Raw genomic sequence first — 18470 nt, 5'->3', positions numbered from 1 at the left:
CTCCACAGCTCCGACCCCTCCGTTCCGACTCCAACGCACACGACGACCAGCTCCTTCTTGCCAACTCCACCGCCCGCGAAGTCTTGACTCTCTGTTCCCTCTCGACTCTCCTACTCTACTACTCTCTCGACTGACGAACACGGTTGCTTTTATCAGCCCCGTAGCTTCGCCCTCTCATCTTTGACCCCCTCCCTTCGACCTTTCACCTCGCTCCCCATTGGCCCGAGAAAAAGTGGGCGTGAAGGCTTTTTGATCCATAAATTTGCATATATCGATCGCCCTGGGGGCGGGGCCAATTCGCCCCTCGCTCACCGATTGGACGGCAAAAAGTGGGCGTGTGTCGTTTTTGATCCGTTTTTGAAGCACAAAATCCGTGATTTTGTACACGCTGTTCGGCGCGCGCCCTGCACGAGTCCAACACGGGTACCCACAGGCGGCGCAAGAACGGTGGCGATGCGACGGTTGCGAGGTGTGACGTGAAGGTCGTGGCGGTTGTGGTGAAGCGGCGTTGTGGTTGGTGGTGGTAACAATGGCGGTTGGTCCAAATTAAAGATAGTAAAAGAAAAACGGCTATCCTGAAGAGTCGCAGCACGCATGAATGACATGTATTCCCACTAGACAACGGGTTTGGGCCTAACTACACATGTACTTACCGAGATACCTCACCTGAATGGTGGTTTGCGAATTTGGTAACCACAACAATACTTTCCTGTATCTGATCATCACCCACTCTGCTATCCACCTCTCCTTTAATCTTTGTATCATCTGCAAATTTGGAAAGCTTACTCTTTCCCCATTGTCCAAATCATTGATGTAAATAATGAATAATAATGGTCCAAGTAATGATCCCTGATCTACCCCGCTACTTACACCCTCCTAGCAAGACATACTCCCACTCACAGCCACTCGTTGCTTCCGACCACGAAGCCAGTTTGCAATCCAATTCGCTACCTGACCAACCACTCCACAAGCCCTCACTTTGGTTACAGCCTCCGATGTGGTACCTTCTCAAATGCCTTCTTCATGTCCAGAGAAACTTTGTCCACTGCCTTTCCATCATCCACCCAATCAGATACTGCTTCATAGAACTCTAAAATATTTGTAAAACAGGAACAACCTTTGGTCAACCCATGCTGATTACCTTTACTTAGTTTGTATTTGTTTAAATTGTTCCTCATCTCATCATTAATTCATGTCTCCAACACCTTCCCCACAACTTAATTCAAACTAACCAGTCTATCGTTTCCCAATTCTTCTCTGGATCCTTTCTTAAACAATGGCATTACATTTGCGACCTGTCCAAACTCCTGGGAACGATTGAAAATATCCTTTACCATTTTGCTTTCCTGCTCAGCAACCTCCATCAATAATCTCAGGTACATATTATCTGGACCGGAGCCTTATCGACTCTGAGATTACCTTGCTCTTCCTTCACTTCCTTCCCTCCAACCTGGATCTTCTGTAAAAGTCCTTCTTCACCTCCTTGATAGATAGTCTCAGATGTTGGCAATTGTCGTGACTGTTCTTGTGTCAAAGTTGAAGAAAAATACGTGTTTAATAAGCCTGCCATCTCACTTTCATCACTGACCTCTCTCCCGGTGCTATTCCTCAATGGGACCACACTGGTCCGAACCTGTTCTTTTCCCTTGATGTATTAAAGAATGCCTTGCTATTGTGCTTAATATTCTGAGCTATGTCCTTCTCATTCTGTGTTACTTCGATAATTATACAAATCTAACTCCAGTCCTGTTATATTAAACGTAATAAATAAATGCCTTCTGCTTCTCCTTAAGAGCTGTTCCTCATCTCACCACTCAACCACCCTGGTGTCTTTCTTCTTCTAGTTTTACACCTCATTGCAATGTACTTACTCTGCACCCTGCACATTTGCTCCTTGAAGGTTTCCCTTTTCTCTGATGCTGATTGTCCTGTTGTTAGAGTATCCCAATCTACATCACCCAATTCTCTCCTCATCCCCTCAAAGTTTGCCTTCCTGAAATCTAATAGCCTTACCCTACTATCCTGAACTCTAACCCTGAACACAATCTTTGCACACACAATGTTATGGTCACTTGCTCCAAAATGCTCCCTGACCTCCACCTCCTCCACCAGATTGGGATCGTTACTGTAGATACAGTTACACAACGTCAGTACAATTTCAGAACATTTATTCACATACAAGACATATTTATTATGCGCACATAGGAGTTTCTGAACAGACAAACATTCCAGAAATATCAATACAATTGGAGAATCTTCGTCTTTATATCATTTTCAGGAAGACAGTTTTTTTTATCATTTTCTGGCACTGATACCAGTTCACCGGTCTTGACAATTTCCAGGTGAACCTGATCTTCAGTTTTCTTTGACAGCTCCTGCTTAAGTGGTTGGAACACATGTTCAAATCCAGACATTTTAATCACACAGAATGCCAGAATGACCTTAAACACCAATTCTAATGGCCATTAAAACAGGTTTCCATCCTATGTGAGTGAAAAAGTTAGTCTGCTTATCCCAAAACTGGGAAGATATATTATCTTGAAGCGACTGGAGCTTCGTGGAGACATCTGGACATTTTCTTAAATCCACATTCCAAGTTGTTTGTGTCTTTTATGAAAATTATTTACATAGCTTTACATGACAGGCAATTCTTCTTTATATTCAACTTACTGGCAAAGTTCAAGCTCTTTACACTTTTAATATACAGGTGATCTTTCTGTACAGAGGAGAAATATAATTATGTTCATTCCAAATGGATTCATACTTCAAACATCATATCATATTTTAGTACATTTTATTTCAGGATTAATATATTTTATTTTAATATCAAGTTTTAATCATCATCAATTTATTTATTTTATCACCCACAAATCCATAATGATAAAATGTATCTTCATGACTAAAAGGAGGTCGAACACTGCACTCCCACTCGTGGGCTTATCGTAAAACTGGGTGAAAAGCAATCCTGGACGAAAACGAGGAAATCCTCATCCACTCTGCCCTTTCCCTGATCCTCCACCCAAACTATCCCTGGCAAGTTAAAATCCCCCATAATCAATGCTCTTCCCTTACCACATGCCCTCCTGAGTTATTCACGTACTCTTCCTTCTCACCCGGAGCTTTATAAAATCATCCTTCCAGTATTTTCCTGTATTCACAATGTCTAATCTCGACCCACATTGAATCCTCAACATATATTCCTTCCTTAATGTCAGCCCTTTCTCTTGATACAATGCTGTCCTTTACCCAGGTTGCTACTTCTCTTCCTCCTATTCTCTCCTTCCGATCACACCGATACACCTTGGAGCCTTCTAATCCTGTCCTCCAGTAACTCTCCTGAAACTATGTCTCACTCACTGCAACTATATCGTACACCTCGCTATCTATTTTGGCTTCAAGGTCTTCCATCTCATGATTTAAACTTCTGGCATTGGTGGAGAATATATTTCACTTTTCCCTTCCTAAATTCTATTTTCGTGCCTGTACTTACTCATCACAATTGCATCATCCGTTCATACCTTAAGACCTTCCCCACCCTCCGCTTAACTAAAAAAGCCTGAATTCCTTTCTCAATTCCCACTGCAAACCTTGCTGCCCCCTTTCTATTTAACATATGACCATCATTCTGGAAACACTCCCTTTGTCCCCGAAATGATTCCCACTAATGTCAGGTTTTGACTTAATGGTTTGGGCGATGGGCTTGGAAACCGGGCGTCCTGAATTCAAATCCCACTCAGCTGTTTAATTAATATGCCTGGTGTTGGCTTAATGGTTAAGGTAGTGGGCTTGGGATCCTAGGGTCCTGAATTCAAATCCCACTCAGCTGTTTAATTAATACGAGGTGGGGTGAACTCGGCCTGTCATCCTTCCGATGTCGGCAAAATGAGTATTAGCATCCTGGTATCCTGCATCGGAGTGGCGACCTGTGCAAGATTGTGCCCAATAGCCAATGAGACTGCTTAGGCAGCACAAACACTCTGCACAGAGTCTGGTCCCGATGGATGGATTCCCACTGCTTCTTAAATGTAAAACCTTCCTTCCAGCCATTGGTTGTCATCTATCGCTCTGCTCATCATTTCTATATTTTTTCCTAATCTTGGGAGAATGCCAGAAAACATGACCTCACAACCCTTTGCTTTCATGACCAATGTTGTTCAAACTTGTCACACAGATAAAGAATGATGGCTCACGTGTGCACGTCATTTTATTTCTATATCAGATCCAAGATGGCCGACTGGTGGCCATTTTATTACTTGAACGTGTCCCCAACCATTTCTCAGACATGGTAACCAACTGGAAGACTGGTGGCCACTTTTTGTCATACATATATATGGGCCAGCCCTTCAACTCCTTCAGAAAAATTATTAAAACAATGGGACAATCGGGGCTTTGACATTTTGTGTCGATTCAGCTTGTTTAATATTAATTCAATGACACAAATCATCTGTCATCATAGTTCAAGAACCTCCATTTCTGGAGGACATACTTCACTGTAAATAAAGGTTCAGCGGTGTGGTGCATAAGGGTGATGTTCTCGACTGCTGCTTACCCATCGTTAAATTTATCATTTTATGAAAACAAAAGTCGGATAAAGGTGAAACACCAACAACAGCACGGAGGGAGAAATTATATGGAGACAATATGGACATACAAGACATACAGGCAACGATGAGGGATAAGGGAGAGCGCAAAGGGTGGACAAGGTGGATACATGAACAAAATTTTTGGGAGGGTTTAGGGTCGTTGAATGGGTGCAGAAAAGATCATGATTTTGGATTGGGGGTGGGGGGGGGAGTGATGGTGAACAGCTGTTTTGAAGACCTGGATGGAAGAATGACATTGATTTGAGTGAGGAAGATGGTTCCACAGGTGGTGAAAAAAAGGAACGAATGAGTGGAGGTGAGCAGTGATCCTGGATTTCGGTCGTCACAACAGAAGGGGTTGTTGATGGACCGTGTGTGCTGCACAAACCTTGGGGGGGGGGGCTCTGGGGGAAAAATACGAAAGAGCAGAGGGTACAAGACCAGAAAGGAGGCAGAAGAATCATGGAAGATGCCCAGTCCCAGGAGTTTCAGTGACTGAACCTCCTCAACAGGATTCTGAAGAAAGTGGATGAGGGGGGGCGGGGTGGAGGCAGTTACCAAACAGTACTTTCGGAGAGAGATCGTGAGAATATGATATTTGTCAGGAATGAAAATCACATTCCAAGTGTATGACCATCTTGTGATTTTGTCAATGTCTGAAGAGAGGGTCAGCAAATGGGTTTTGAGGATTTTTAAGAGTCAGAGATATGACTTTTGAAGATTTGGAATAAGATGGAGGCCAGGAACACTGCCTTGGAGCACTCCAGCCTTGACAAGGAGAAGAGATTAAAGGATCTGTTGAGAGCCAAACATTGACGACGAGAGGAGAGGAAATCAGGACGCCAAGTGTGTTGACCTTGGATGCCATCGGCAAAGTATTGTAGTGTCCAGTGGGTGTAACCCCTTACCTGGACGGATGGCAATGCTTCTCCCTTCGACTCAACTCGATGGATGCCAGACAGTATGAAAAGCAAGAGATATTTCGAGAGAGACTGCCATGATCTCATATCTGACATTGAGGGCCTCCATCCATTGTTGGGAGGCGTATATTTTTTATATCAGGCATATCAAATGAAGGAACACTTCCATTCATTCAGATTTGCACGACTCATCGTATTTCAAAACACCGTGCCACAAACGGGTCCCTCAACAATCTGCGAGCAAATGTAAAACATGCGGCCATCGATGACAATGCCGACCAGACATCACTTGTTGGGGTAAATACGCCTGGATATTAGATGTATAACTTGAGTGTTTTCACATGACTTCAATTTATTTTTCAAGATCTTTTATTTCCATCACTCATATTAATTGGTAAATATGAAAATGAATTGTCCCAAGTGGAACAGACGCTCATCTCCAAATTTAGGCCTGGTGTAGTTGGGCTGCATTAGGTGAAGGTTGGGGGGGAGTGGGTTTAGGGGATTTAAAGGGACTGACTGACATTGTCATCACTTTAATAACTCTTCCCGACTTCATCGGAGACGAGCTAAAAAATGGATTCCACTTTTGAGGTGATATCATTTATCCGTGAAAATATTGTGAAAAATCAAACAAAGTTATCAAGCACTTCCGAGCTCTGGAGATTCGATTGTTTCCTCTCCAGCAGTGAATACTTGTAAATCCTGAAATGAGAATCCATGTAGATGGCAATCAATTTGGTGAACATTCGACATATTTCAGACAAGTTCAGTTACTGTATAAACGTATCATTCAACAGCGACTCAAGTCTTGTCTCAAAAAAAAAATTCAAGACTGATACTCACTTGTCATACACAAAACCAGACACCCCATCCCTGTGCTGATTCTTTTGGTTCTCCAGGTTATTTGTGTCCTTTCCCCAGCAGAGGATGAGAAATCCCAAAGTTCTGGTTTTCTTTGTGTTTCAAGGTTCCTTCTAAGGTCTTCAGTGTGGAAATTAACACCTTGGACACACCAAGCATCAAAAGGAAGAAAGGTTAAGGATACCCTTACTTTGGTTCCTCTTAATATCGAGGAATACTCATTGTTTCACAAGGGATATTCCAACACAAATGTATTCCATTTTCAGCAATATCAAAACTCCATTGGAAAGTCCGTTATCATGGTGGATTCTTTCACTGAGTCTTCAGTACATTTCGTACTTCGACACAAACGCATTGTTTTATCACACATCAACCTATCTTGGTTGGAGGCCGAGTCAGTGTCAGCGTGCAACCAACACAGGTAGATCGGTGTACTCCATTTTCTATCATCTTATTCCAGCCACCATCTCCCACCCGTGTGCAATTATCCATCCCCAGCTCCAACAACGCTTCGCCACCCCAACATTGAGGTCACATGTGCTTTCACAACAACTCTCACCTGGTTAACCTCTGCAAGGTTAAACTGAATGCTCACCTTCCATCCTTGATCCTACTTTTCTTACTATGGTGTGTGTAACTGTCTGAGTCTGAGGACTCATGCTCTTCCCTTCCACTTTTCCCAAAACTGATGATGTCCATCACCACCTTACGGCTTCTCCTACACTCACTCCTGATCTCTAATAATGCTGCTACCACCCCACCCACATGGGTTTTCCCTTCACTGCATTCCCTTTCTCATATTGCAATGGATTTATGCATTTTCCTTTGTTTTTTCGATGCATACTCTGCTCTGCCTGGATGTCAGACCGATAAATCAAACTTAAATATTTTATTTATCACCCTTGATCAAGTGAAATGAATCGAAAATCTAAACCATGTGAGAAATGTAGAGTGGATTACCAGGAGGTTGTGTCATTGGGTGTCGTGCATGGCAACATCGGTGCAGAGGTTACGGTGTCCATCAACTCGGCAAACACATTGGGGGTACCCTGAGTGAAAAACAACACCGGGAATCTGTTCTGTTTGCGTCGTATCCTGGCGGACAACGAGGCGAAAAATCAAAGCAGGTATGACAGCAAAAGTTGTACAAGAGGGGAGTCCCTCCAAGCATCAATCAAAACATCCCCTCCAAACACGTGGATCAGTGTCTGTGAGTGACGACAATGGTGAGTCTCACCATTTCTAACAGCAAGTACCGAGTACGTGGCTCTGCGGACCCAAGTAACCAATTCTATTGGAACCACGTTTAAATTTGTTAACTTTGGACTCAATGATTACACACAAGAACATACAGCGATTAAAACTGGTGTACAGTCGCTTTTACTACTTCACTGGATCTTAAAATTGGTTGGAATTGACTTGGAGCTTCCAATAATGAAGGATAACGAAGGACCCCCAGGGAGAATATTTTATTGATACCTCTGATGTCATACATCACATGCTATGGCAGTAATATTGTATGAACGGAAAAAAATTTGGACATCTTCTTCTCCAAAACCATCCAACCAAGAAAAATTGAAACGTGTCACATGTCATCATCTCCCCATGGGGTATATTAGGTGATAACAATGACATCATCGGTGAAGTGGTATTCAAGCCAGAAGTTGAATCAAAATCTGAAACTTCATACATCTGATCAAGGATGTGAGTCAAGAGTTAAATTTATGATGTCATCAGTCATGAGGTCTTGCTGCCATCTTGGTTTGAATGTGAAATAATTTTTTTTTTAACTTTCTCTAGAACCGCTTAACAGAGCTGTTAATCACAATTGTGCATGTCCACGTGTAAATGAAGATTCATATTCGTGTGTTTGTGCGTGTACACACGCCGCCACATCCACATGTCATCTCCTCATGTACGTGTGGATTTGTTTAACAATATTGATATGTATTAACATGAGGAATTGTACAAATTATATTGTGATTATTCTTGTATTTGTGGACATTAAACGTAGTTATTATTCCATTTTGCTTTCCCTAAAAACCTCACCTCATCCCCTAATTTTGTAATCGTCCTGTCCAGTTAAATATCAGGGAAAACATTTTCAATCGATTCATTACATCACAGTGCTGTCTTTCTTTAAAATGAAGTATTCCCTTGATGTACTCACCAGTTGATGTGATTTGTCAGAAAAGTGAGACCCCACCCTCAGGTCCCCATGATGGGTTGTGTGGGCCAATGGTATCTGGGGCTCCATGCATTTGCATCGGTTGCATGGCCCTCACTCCTCTTTCCGGGCCCACGTTGATCTTGGGGTCCAGGGCACGGGTCCTGCGTGCCTGTGCATTAATCCACCACTGCAAGCAGGTGCCAGCCGCAAATGATGGCTCATCTCAGATCAAGTGCCATGATTGCTTGAAAAGAAACCCACAATAACAAAATCGGATCATAGTAAGTTGCCCACGAATGGAAGACACCCACAATATTTGAAGGTTTATGTAGAATATATGTAATATGTCACACATTATAAATGTATGATCACGTATCAAATATGTGTGGATATAATGTGCAAAATGTGTAGAAATCAGAAACGTGTGTGTGTGTGTGTGTGTGTGTGTGTGTGTGTGTGTGTGTGTGTGTGTGTGTGTGTGTGTGTGTGTGTGTGTGTGTGTGTGTGTGTGTGTGTGTGTGTGTGTGTGTGTACACGCCGCCACCACCGTGTCAAACACTCATCTCCACTTGCAAGTCTTTTAGACTGAACGGAACCTTCCCTGGTCCTGAAGCATCCACCTTCACACCAGCAAGGAACCACATCTCATGCACAAAACCAAAGATCAATCCGGAACCAAAAGCAAAATCCCAGCTTCCAACCTGGAATCCCAAGGGTAATGACAATCGTGGAGACAGCAATGGTCGTGATAAATTAACTTTCAGTGTTGCAAAGCAGAACAACTTCGTCCAGTAGTGCACAAACAGAAAGTCAGGAAAAAAATAAATGAATAAATGGTGGAAGAAAAAGCAAATCAAAGACGGTTGGCCCTTTTTATCATTCCCATCTGATCTCAAGGCTCATGATACGGCAATGCCAGGTTTGAATCCCATTTGCTTTTTCTCTCTTTTCATTATCTACAAACGTTCTTGTCAATCGATTTGAAAGTGCATTATCCTCACCTCTTTGTCCCACGTGTGATTTATGTACAAGCTCCACCTTGGGTCTTACATCAATTTGAATCATTATTTCATCTGCAGCCTGTAGCTGCTGGTTGCATCGATGCTGAGAGTGTGGCGGTGCCACTGATGCATTGCCCCTGTTTTCAGTAAGCTGGTCCTCATTTCGCTGACCTCGGAAGGAAGACAGGCTGAGTAAACCCACCTGGTGTTATTTAACAAGACGATGGGCTCAAACGCAAGTCCCGAAGATCTTCAGTCAATCGCGATTCAAAAATATAAAAATATACATTAATATACACGAAATATAAAAGTGAAATGAACAGACTCACTTTCAACTGCAAAAGCCACTTTATCTCAAGACTCAACTCAATATTAAACGTTATCTCAAGACCCATGAATATATCTGCTGTTCTTCCTCCGCTTCAATTGGTTCATCTAATCAGATGCTTGTCAAACTCGACATCTCTCTGACTGTTACGACAGAACCTCCTCAGCACCGTGGAGTCTGGCATTTCACTCAGGCCGACTGGCAGGGACTTCAAGCAGCCATCAAGCTTCTAGAATCTCGACTGGTCTCCCATCTTTACTTCCTCTGACATCAACTCGTCCAGGGAAATTTTTTGAGACACTGTCTGTCTGTCTGTCTGTCTGTCTGTCTCTCTCTCTCTCTCTCTCTCTCTCTCTCTCTCTCTCTCTCTCTCTCTCTCTCTCTCTCTCTCTCTCTCTCTCTCTCTCTCTCTCTCTCTCTCTCATTTGGCCCATCTCGTCTTCAATTGTCCTACCCTATGTTCCCCCTCCATCCCTCCATCCACTCCCTTGCCTCAAATGGCCACGCAGCTAACAATGCACATGAAAAGCCTGAATGCCGAAACTCTGTGTTTGCTTCTAAATCTTGTGTTCCAAACCCATCGCTTTCTGGATCCACCTTACCCAGTCGCACTGAGCTGTCCCTGGAATCTGTGTCCTTTTCTCTTGACAAGGTGGAGAGCTTGCTTTCAAACTTTGACTCAGATTGTGCAACCGGTCCAGACGGCATCAGCCCATGTATCCGAAAAACCTGCTCCTCTGTTCTTGCTCACCCTCTCTCTGTTCTATTCACCTTCTTATTTGCTCAAGGTCATCAGCCTTCTGCTTGGAAATCAGCAAACTTTAACGCTCTACATAAAAAACGTGCAAAAACAGATCCCTGTAACTGCAGCCCAATCACCCTTCTCCCGATCATCAGCAAGGTTCTGGAATCCATCATCGCTTCAGACATCAAATCCTTCCTTTTCTCCAATGGCTTGATTTCCGATCATCAATTTGGTTTCAGACGAGGTCACTCTACCCTGAATATGCTGCTTAGGCTCTCCTAACAATGGATGGAGGTACTCAATGCCAGACCTGAAATCAGGGCCATCTCCCTCAACATATCGCGTGCTTTTGACATGGTCTGGCACCCTGCTCTGCTCACCAAACTCTCTTCCCATGGTATCCAAGGCCATATCCACTCATGGCTCACAGACTTCCTCTCCTGTCACAGCCATTGAATGACCCTAAATGGAGTTCTCTCATCCCCTCTTCCTTGCCAGGCTGCAGTTCCTCAAGGTAGTGTTCTGGGCCCTGTTCTTTTGCTGGTTTTCATTTCACACTCTCACGATATCTCTCGGAAAGGACCTTTTGGAACCCACCGCCCCCCCCCAACAACCCCCTGACCCAAACCCCCCATTTACTTTCTCAATGATCCTCTGGAAGAAGTCCTTTCCTTCAAGCTTCTGGATCTCACTGTCTGCCATGATCTTTCCTGGGAAAGCACCATTTCCAACCTGGCCTCCAAAACCAGGCACCGACTGGGAATCCTCCGTCGTGCAAAGTGCTTCCTCAGCCCAGCTGAGCTCCTGACCACATACAAAGGTTTCGTCCGCAGCTTTATAGAGAACTGCTCTCATACAATTCCATGTAAAGAGACACTGCAGACCCACAAACTTGGCAAAATTATTTTTCCACGTAACAAACAAACAAACAGAAAAACGAACTGAAACACAACGTCCTCTCCTCCGGTGAGGGTAAAAATAATAATTCGCCAATACCTTCTTTTGGTCATGATTGGTATTTACATACTCGAACCAGAAATTCTACCACTCTTTCCTCACGAACCAAATCTGATGAAAAATCAATGATGTAAAATAATCAAAAAATATCAAAAACGTACCTCATGGGAAATAAAATTATCTTCCATTTTGACCTCATTCACTGTCATTTCATTCTTGCAGTCTCGGTCTTGTGGTATTCCGCTGTGGGTCAAAAGATAAATGATAGTTGATACGTGAGATGGAATGAACAAATGAACCCTGGTGTTGGTGACCCTCTCCCTATCAATCCGCTGTTCCTTTTGTTCGGTTGTGTCTTGATTCATTCTTTGTTCGTTCTCTTCCATGAGCCTTCACCCTGAACAACAAAAAAAACTCTTCGGTCTTGAAAGGAAAACAAGATTGACCTTCCCTGCCTCCACTTATTGTCTTCCTCGGTGTTATCTCGACCTTGGAGCATGATGATGAAATGATGGGAATTTTATACCAAACAAACAAATTGTTCCACCTGCTTGAATGAGACAGAAAAGTGTTCCAGCAGTGGGACCGTTCATGGTGTGAATGAGGCACGAGTTTCTCTTTTATTTTGTCCTTCGTGCCTTTCCTTCCAGTTGAAGATGGCTGGTTGTTCATCATCACCTCATGGTGAAGCTTGTGGGCAATTCGAATCATTTGTTTCATCTGTGTAACCAACATCGCCTGTCCCAGGTATGCTTATTCATCCCCACATTAATATGCACACCTCACGGTCTGATTTTCCACTTACCTAAACAAACGAATAAATTATAAAAACTCAATCAGTAAACCTCTTCCTCCATCAAATATCTTGTGCAAAATAATCCAAAACATTTATTTTTCTAATGGGACCTCACCTTGAGAACATACCACCGATATGCAAGAAACGTGTTCAGGTCGTCCCTGCACCCCCCTCCAAGGTGATGTGTCGATTGTGTGACTTCAACATACCGAGCGAAGTACTCGTCCGGGAAACTCGCCCGAGCGTCTCTGTCAAGGTCTGAGGTGGGAAACAGGTGGCAATAAATAACGAACGAATGTTCTCTGAATATTGTTTTCAGCAAAACCTGAGTGATTGTGAAACACAAGTGAATGAGAGAAAAATGTCCACTAGGAAAAGCAAAGAACCTGGAAAAGATTAATTATAAACAACACTGGAGAACTCCTTATGTGATGAGGAAATAATCTATTTTCTTGGAACAAAAGTGTCCGTCCGTTTACTGGGATTCGTTAGATATCAGTTATTGTCGGGTTTTCCGTCTGTGTGTGTCTGTGTCTGTGTCTGTGTCTGTGTCTGTGTCTGTGTCTGTGTCTGTGTCTGTGTCTGTGTCTGTGTGTGTGTCTGTGTGTCTTTGTGTCTGTGTGTCTGTGTGTCTGTGTGTCTGTGTGTCTGTGTGTCTGTGTCTGTGTGTCTGTGTGTCTGTGTGTCTGTGTGTGTCTGTGTGTCTGTGTGTCTGTGTGTCTGTGTGTCTGTGTGTCTGTGTCTGTGTCTGTGTCTGTGTCTGTGTCTGTGTGTGTGTGTGTGTGTGTGTGTGTCTGGAACGCGTGGCTCCACAGCACAAACCAGCAAACCGATTTCGATGAAACTTGGCAAACAGGTGCCATATGGGCTGGAAGTGTGCGCGTTTGACTTTTGTTGCTAAGCAACCACCCGTTGCGATGCAGCGGCCGAAAAACCATGTTTTAAGAACCCAAACGGTAACTGACGTAGCGCAGCTTCAATGATAGGTAGAGCGACTGGACCAACTCCTGCCTATTCCTTGCATCCCCATCTCGTTATCGCGGCAGCATAACATTCCTCTATCTCTGATAGTTTCCGAATGGCAGCCCTCTGAATGCGGAAAGGTGGTGAACCAGGGAATATGTTAAGTGACCTTGACCTCGGAAACCATCGACGGCGGAACGTTCAAATTCGGTGTCTGGATAGAGTTTAATAACTACTACAAAACTGAACTGCAGCAGTTTTCCAGATTTGATCACCAAGGGTGTCGGGGCTGAAATACGCAAAAATACTTTTTGTCGACCTACGTTCACTATTTTCAATACTTGTCCCACAGTTTTGAATGTGAAGAAAGGAGACTTCGGAATGAAACACTTCGAGATGTTCAGAAAATTTTACTCGAGCCGATTTTTGATTTAGGTTTTATTTTTCAAATGGTAGTCCTGTGAGGAGTGCCAGTTGGCAAAATACGCAATAGGAAAAATCTTGCCAGGCAGAGGAACAATTGTATGTGAACCAATACGTCTTGGCAATGAATTTTCGTCGGTGGATCAGTCAGAATGAAAAGCATCGTATCCAGCACTTCGATCCAAGCGGATACCTCGTCGCCTACCGGCTTGTTTCTAAAAATGTCTGTTTTAATAACTCGTCTTTCCAGGAGATGAAGAGGAAGAAGCAGGACTTGGAACTTCAACAAAGCAGTTCCAATGGTAAGATGGGAGGAGCCCTTTAAAACAAAGGACGACGACGATGACTACTACAACTACAAGGACTACGATGATGATGACAACTTCTACAACTACTACTGCAACTACCACTACTACTTATAAAAGATCCTTTTTTTGTGTGTCACTCAATTTCACATCCCCATTGAGAATCACAGATACCCGTGCAATATGTTTTTTAAGTACAACACGCTTATCTTCTCATTAATGAAATAATAAATACAAGCCTTGTCATAATAAACAAGGAAGTTGTAAAAACACCAACTGGTGATGCTCCATCAACGACGGTTACCTCGGAAGAACGTCAACTGTTCAATGTCACTTCGACAGAGCGCACAGCGGATCTGTCCAAAGTCGTGTCGGCACATTTCTCGCAGGCACCACACACAGAAAAAGTGGTCACAGGGATGACACCTGTGCGGTCCAACTGCGATGTCTTGGCAAATGGAACAGGTGAGATTCTGCAGATGCTCCTTCTTCTCCTTCTCTATTATGTTTGATTCCACCTGTAATCGCAAAAGAAACAAATCACTCTCATGGTCGTTGAACACTTGTGTGGAAATATACTATTTCTATCCAGAAACATGAACAATCGCAGGAGCATCGATATTCATAATTGGTGATACATGATGAATGATATTTGACCAAATATACATGAACGATTCAGGTGTGTGATGTGGAGGTAAATTGAGAGTTTTTAAAAGGTGAGTAGGTTAATAGAGGTAAATAAAGAAAAGGGAATGATCAACTGGTGAGAAGTGTGGAGAAAAATGGAGGGGTTTGGAGGGGTTGGAGGGGGATAATCGTGAGAGATATTTACAAGGAATTACCATTAACTAAAGATAGAATTGTTCAATGTTCACGTGGATTTCCACAAGTGGTATTCGTCCTGGATATTAAAATTTCTCAATTTAAAAACAAAAACACTTTTTGAATGAATAAATGGTCAAATAAAAGATCAAACAACATCACAATGTTGAACATCTTTAACATTTATTTTTATTAGTTCAACACGTGATCTTGAACACGAATACCAAAGTGCAAGATTTTCAAAATCCATGAAAGACTCAACAATGGCAACTTGGCCTGAAAAACCAAAATGGACGATCATACAAGAAGCTGCTGTTTCAATTCTTAAATAAAAGCAGAACCCTCCACCATCACCCACCTCCCCACCCCCTCAAAACACACACACACACACACACACACACACACACACACACACACACACACACACACACACACACTCACAGACACACACACACACACACACACACACAAACACACACACACACACACACACACACACTCAAACATACATACAAACACACACACACTCAAACATACACACATACATACACACACACACACACACAAACATACATACAAACACACACACACTCAAACACACACACACACACACACACACACACACACTCAAACATACATACAAACACACACACACACACACTCAAACATACACACACACACACACACACACACACACACACACACACACACACACACACACACACCTTCTAACCCAACATACTTTTAATTGTTCACAATTGTTTTCTTCCTCTCTGTTCTTTCTTGACTTCCTCCCTTTGCTGAACCACTTCCGGATCTTCCGGAAAGGTTTTGATTTTTTTTCACCAACTCTCTCCCCCTGTGAAGACGAAGGAGCTGAAGAATTGTTTTCCACTTCAACATCTTCGATCTACGGGATTAGTAAGGAACACACAAACCACATGTGATGAGTAAATTAAACATTCAAACTCAAGATCTTGATGAATAAACTAACAGTTTGATCAAAATGGTGAAAAGTCCTTCACCCTTGGCATTCCCAAGATGGTTTTACATCAAAACTCACATTTTTACTATTTTGTTTATTTGGATAAAAGGGAGGGCTGGGGGGGGGGGAGGGTGAATTTGAGGTGAATGTTGGTATTTTTGTGTATGTAATATGTAGACTTCCCCCAAAGGTTTGTCATGTCCAGGTTCGGTTGTGTGATTTGATCGATGAGTTAACTTGTTACCATGAACTGTTGGTAAAGAGTATAAAATGTAAATATCTGACGTGAGTGATGAGTGTTCGATGTTCTTTCATGGATTTATTTTGTTATCTTTTAACATTCCCAATTGGTTGTTATTGTTACTGTAACTGTAACTCACTCCGTGGATGATGGTGCGGACGGTTTATCTGGTTCCTCACGTTTATTTAGATTGTTCTGTTTATCCTGAACAATGGTTATGTTGATGGACGAGTGAACAAGTAACAGGAACAGTCGATAATGTTCGGATTTAATCGGCAGTGAAAGAATCACGAATGAATAACGAAGATCTGTTCCGACAGCTTGAAAGAAAAGAAAACCCGATTGAGTTCCCACGTTAACTTGTTACACATGTGACTAATCAAACTAGTTACAGAGCAGTAAGTGAAGGCCCATTATCGATAAACCAATTATTATTGTTACCTCAGGATTCTCCTCTTCGTTCCTCCTTGTATTTTTCCTCCTCTTTCCACAACACCACATCGTGTTTCCTTCTCTGGAAGTTTACAAGAAATGGTTCTTACAATCGAGAAAGCTCCAGAAGGTTCGAACGTCGTGGACGACAAGTGGAACAACACGGCCACACGACCCGCTCAAACCAACAACGTTCAGAACTGGAACAACAAAGCTTTGTGTGTCACAATGGGAGGGGGCGGGGCTTCATCTCCATGGTTACCCTGAACAACAACAGTATATCGAATAAACACAAACACTGATGACGTTTCCTTACATATTGATTTCAGAAACATGGATTTTAAATAAAAAATTAATCGATTTCTATTCGGATCGTGAGAGAGGATCAGTTTTCTCTTCGTCATTTTCCCGTTTTCTCATTTCATTTCATCCCGACCGCGCAGAGAGCAGTGAGATACCATGGTTACCGTCTGTGTGATGTTCAAACAAAGTGGGAAATCAAACTTACTGGTTATCAGAGGGTTATGGAGGAGTAAATAACAGGAACAATAACTAATGTAACATGTTCGGTCGGGTGGTGTAATAGACGATGGGTAACATGGCGGTGAAACCCGTAATTTATTTATTTATCCATATTTACACCTCTTTAATCGTTTATTAAAAAATGATTATATATTTAAACCCCTTTACACATTTATTGAAATATATTTGTATATTTAAACCTCTTTCCTCCTTCCCTTCCTCTTCATTAAAAGTGTGGACCTCAAATATCCGGGGCCTTCACTCAAACCTTTCAGATCTTTCCATACAGGTTGCCACTTACACTTCCATGACCTAATCTGTTGAACTCTCTCATACATTATTTTTAACAACAAAAACGATCTTATAATGCTTCATCTTCCTCTCTCACACATGTGGTACTCTTTACTGTTTCACAATGCACTACTATTCTGCTATTTTAACAGACTGCTCTCATTTTTTTTTTTTTTTTTTTTTTTTTTTTTTTTTTTTTTTTTTTGTATACCTTGGTCGAGGCTCGTATGAGAGCTAACACACAACTCACAGCAAGGAGGCATGAGACAAGAGGGGCGGGAGTGGAAGGGACAAAACATTGGGGAACAGACACAGGTGAACTGTGGAAGGGAGAGGGATGGGAATGGGACGGGGAACATGGCGAGGGGAAGATGGACATTAAAGGGACTTTCAGGAAGGAAAGCAGGAGAATTGAAGGAAGTGGGCTTGGGTGGATTATCGGGGGTAGAAAAGATCGAGGATTTGGATGGGGGAAGATAAGAGGTGGTGGTGAACAGCTGTTTTGAAAGCCTGGAGGGAAGAATGGGAAAGAATAGAGTGAGGAAGTTTATTCCAAAGGCGGGAAAAAAGAGGAATGAAAGAGTGAAGATGAGCAGTGATTCGTGATTTTGGTAGTTTTACCAGAAGGGGGTTGTTGGCGGACCTTGAGCGCCCTGTGGAAATGTGGTTGGGACAAATCACAGAGAGAGCAGGGGGAGCAAGGCTGGAGAGGAGTCGGTAGAAGACAGAAAGACCACCGACCAACCTGCGGTGATTGAGTGAGAGGCCCAAAGACTCAGCTTCATTGCGGGAGATGCCAATGATCTTAAAAGCCCTGGTTTCGACAGCGTGAAGTCGAGAAAGGTGGGAGGCAGGAGCACCAGCCCAGGGGGGAGAGCAGTACTCCATCAGGCTACGGACAAAAGCTTTGTAAGTGGTCAGGAGCTCAAGAGGGCCAAGGAAGGACTTTGCACGACGGAGGATTCCCAGTCGGCGACTGGCTTTTGAGGCAAGGTTGGAAATGTGACTTTCCCAGGAAAGGTCATGGCAGATAGTGAGACCCAGAAGCTTGAAAGAAAAGACTTCTTCCAGAGGATTGTTGAGAAAGTGGATGGGGGGTTTTGTAAACGGTCCTTTCGAAGA

At 42.9% G+C, this 18470-nt stretch overlaps 1 protein-coding gene across 11 annotated transcripts; it reads right to left on the bottom strand.

Annotated features, from left to right (window-relative positions):
* Positions 1–6090: 6090 nt before the first annotated feature.
* LOC147007753 (uncharacterized) lies at positions 6091–17459 on the bottom strand. Of its 11 annotated transcripts, XR_015053929.1 has the most exons (10): positions 16545–17456; positions 15620–15787; positions 14360–14573; positions 12480–12622; positions 11730–11811; positions 9539–9740; positions 8538–9238; positions 7328–7462; positions 6350–6508; positions 6091–6208 (listed from the first exon to the last, which is right to left on the bottom strand). XR_015053929.1 is itself a non-coding variant. In XM_085866471.1 (5 exons), exons 1-5 carry the CDS (start codon positions 16602–16604, stop codon positions 12326–12328), a joined length of 633 nt encoding a protein of 210 aa, XP_085722597.1. In that variant the 5' UTR covers positions 16605–17459; the 3' UTR covers positions 11821–12325. The 11 variants fall into 11 exon arrangements, 1 of the variants encoding a protein (XP_085722597.1); XR_015053928.1 differs by having other exon boundaries at positions 8538–9740; XR_015053933.1 differs by having other exon boundaries at positions 7328–7416; positions 8538–9740.
* Between the last annotated feature and the right edge of the window lie 1011 nt (positions 17460–18470).

This window comes from Eptatretus burgeri, unplaced genomic scaffold (genome assembly GCF_056783735.1).
Source record: "Eptatretus burgeri isolate ZD-2024b unplaced genomic scaffold, Ebu_testis_v1 Ebu_testis_scaffold_28, whole genome shotgun sequence".
Classification (NCBI taxonomy): Eukaryota; Metazoa; Chordata; class Myxini; order Myxiniformes; family Myxinidae; genus Eptatretus; species Eptatretus burgeri.
The sequence above is the reverse complement of the archived record's forward strand: the minus strand, read 5'-3'. Positions and strand labels throughout refer to the sequence as shown.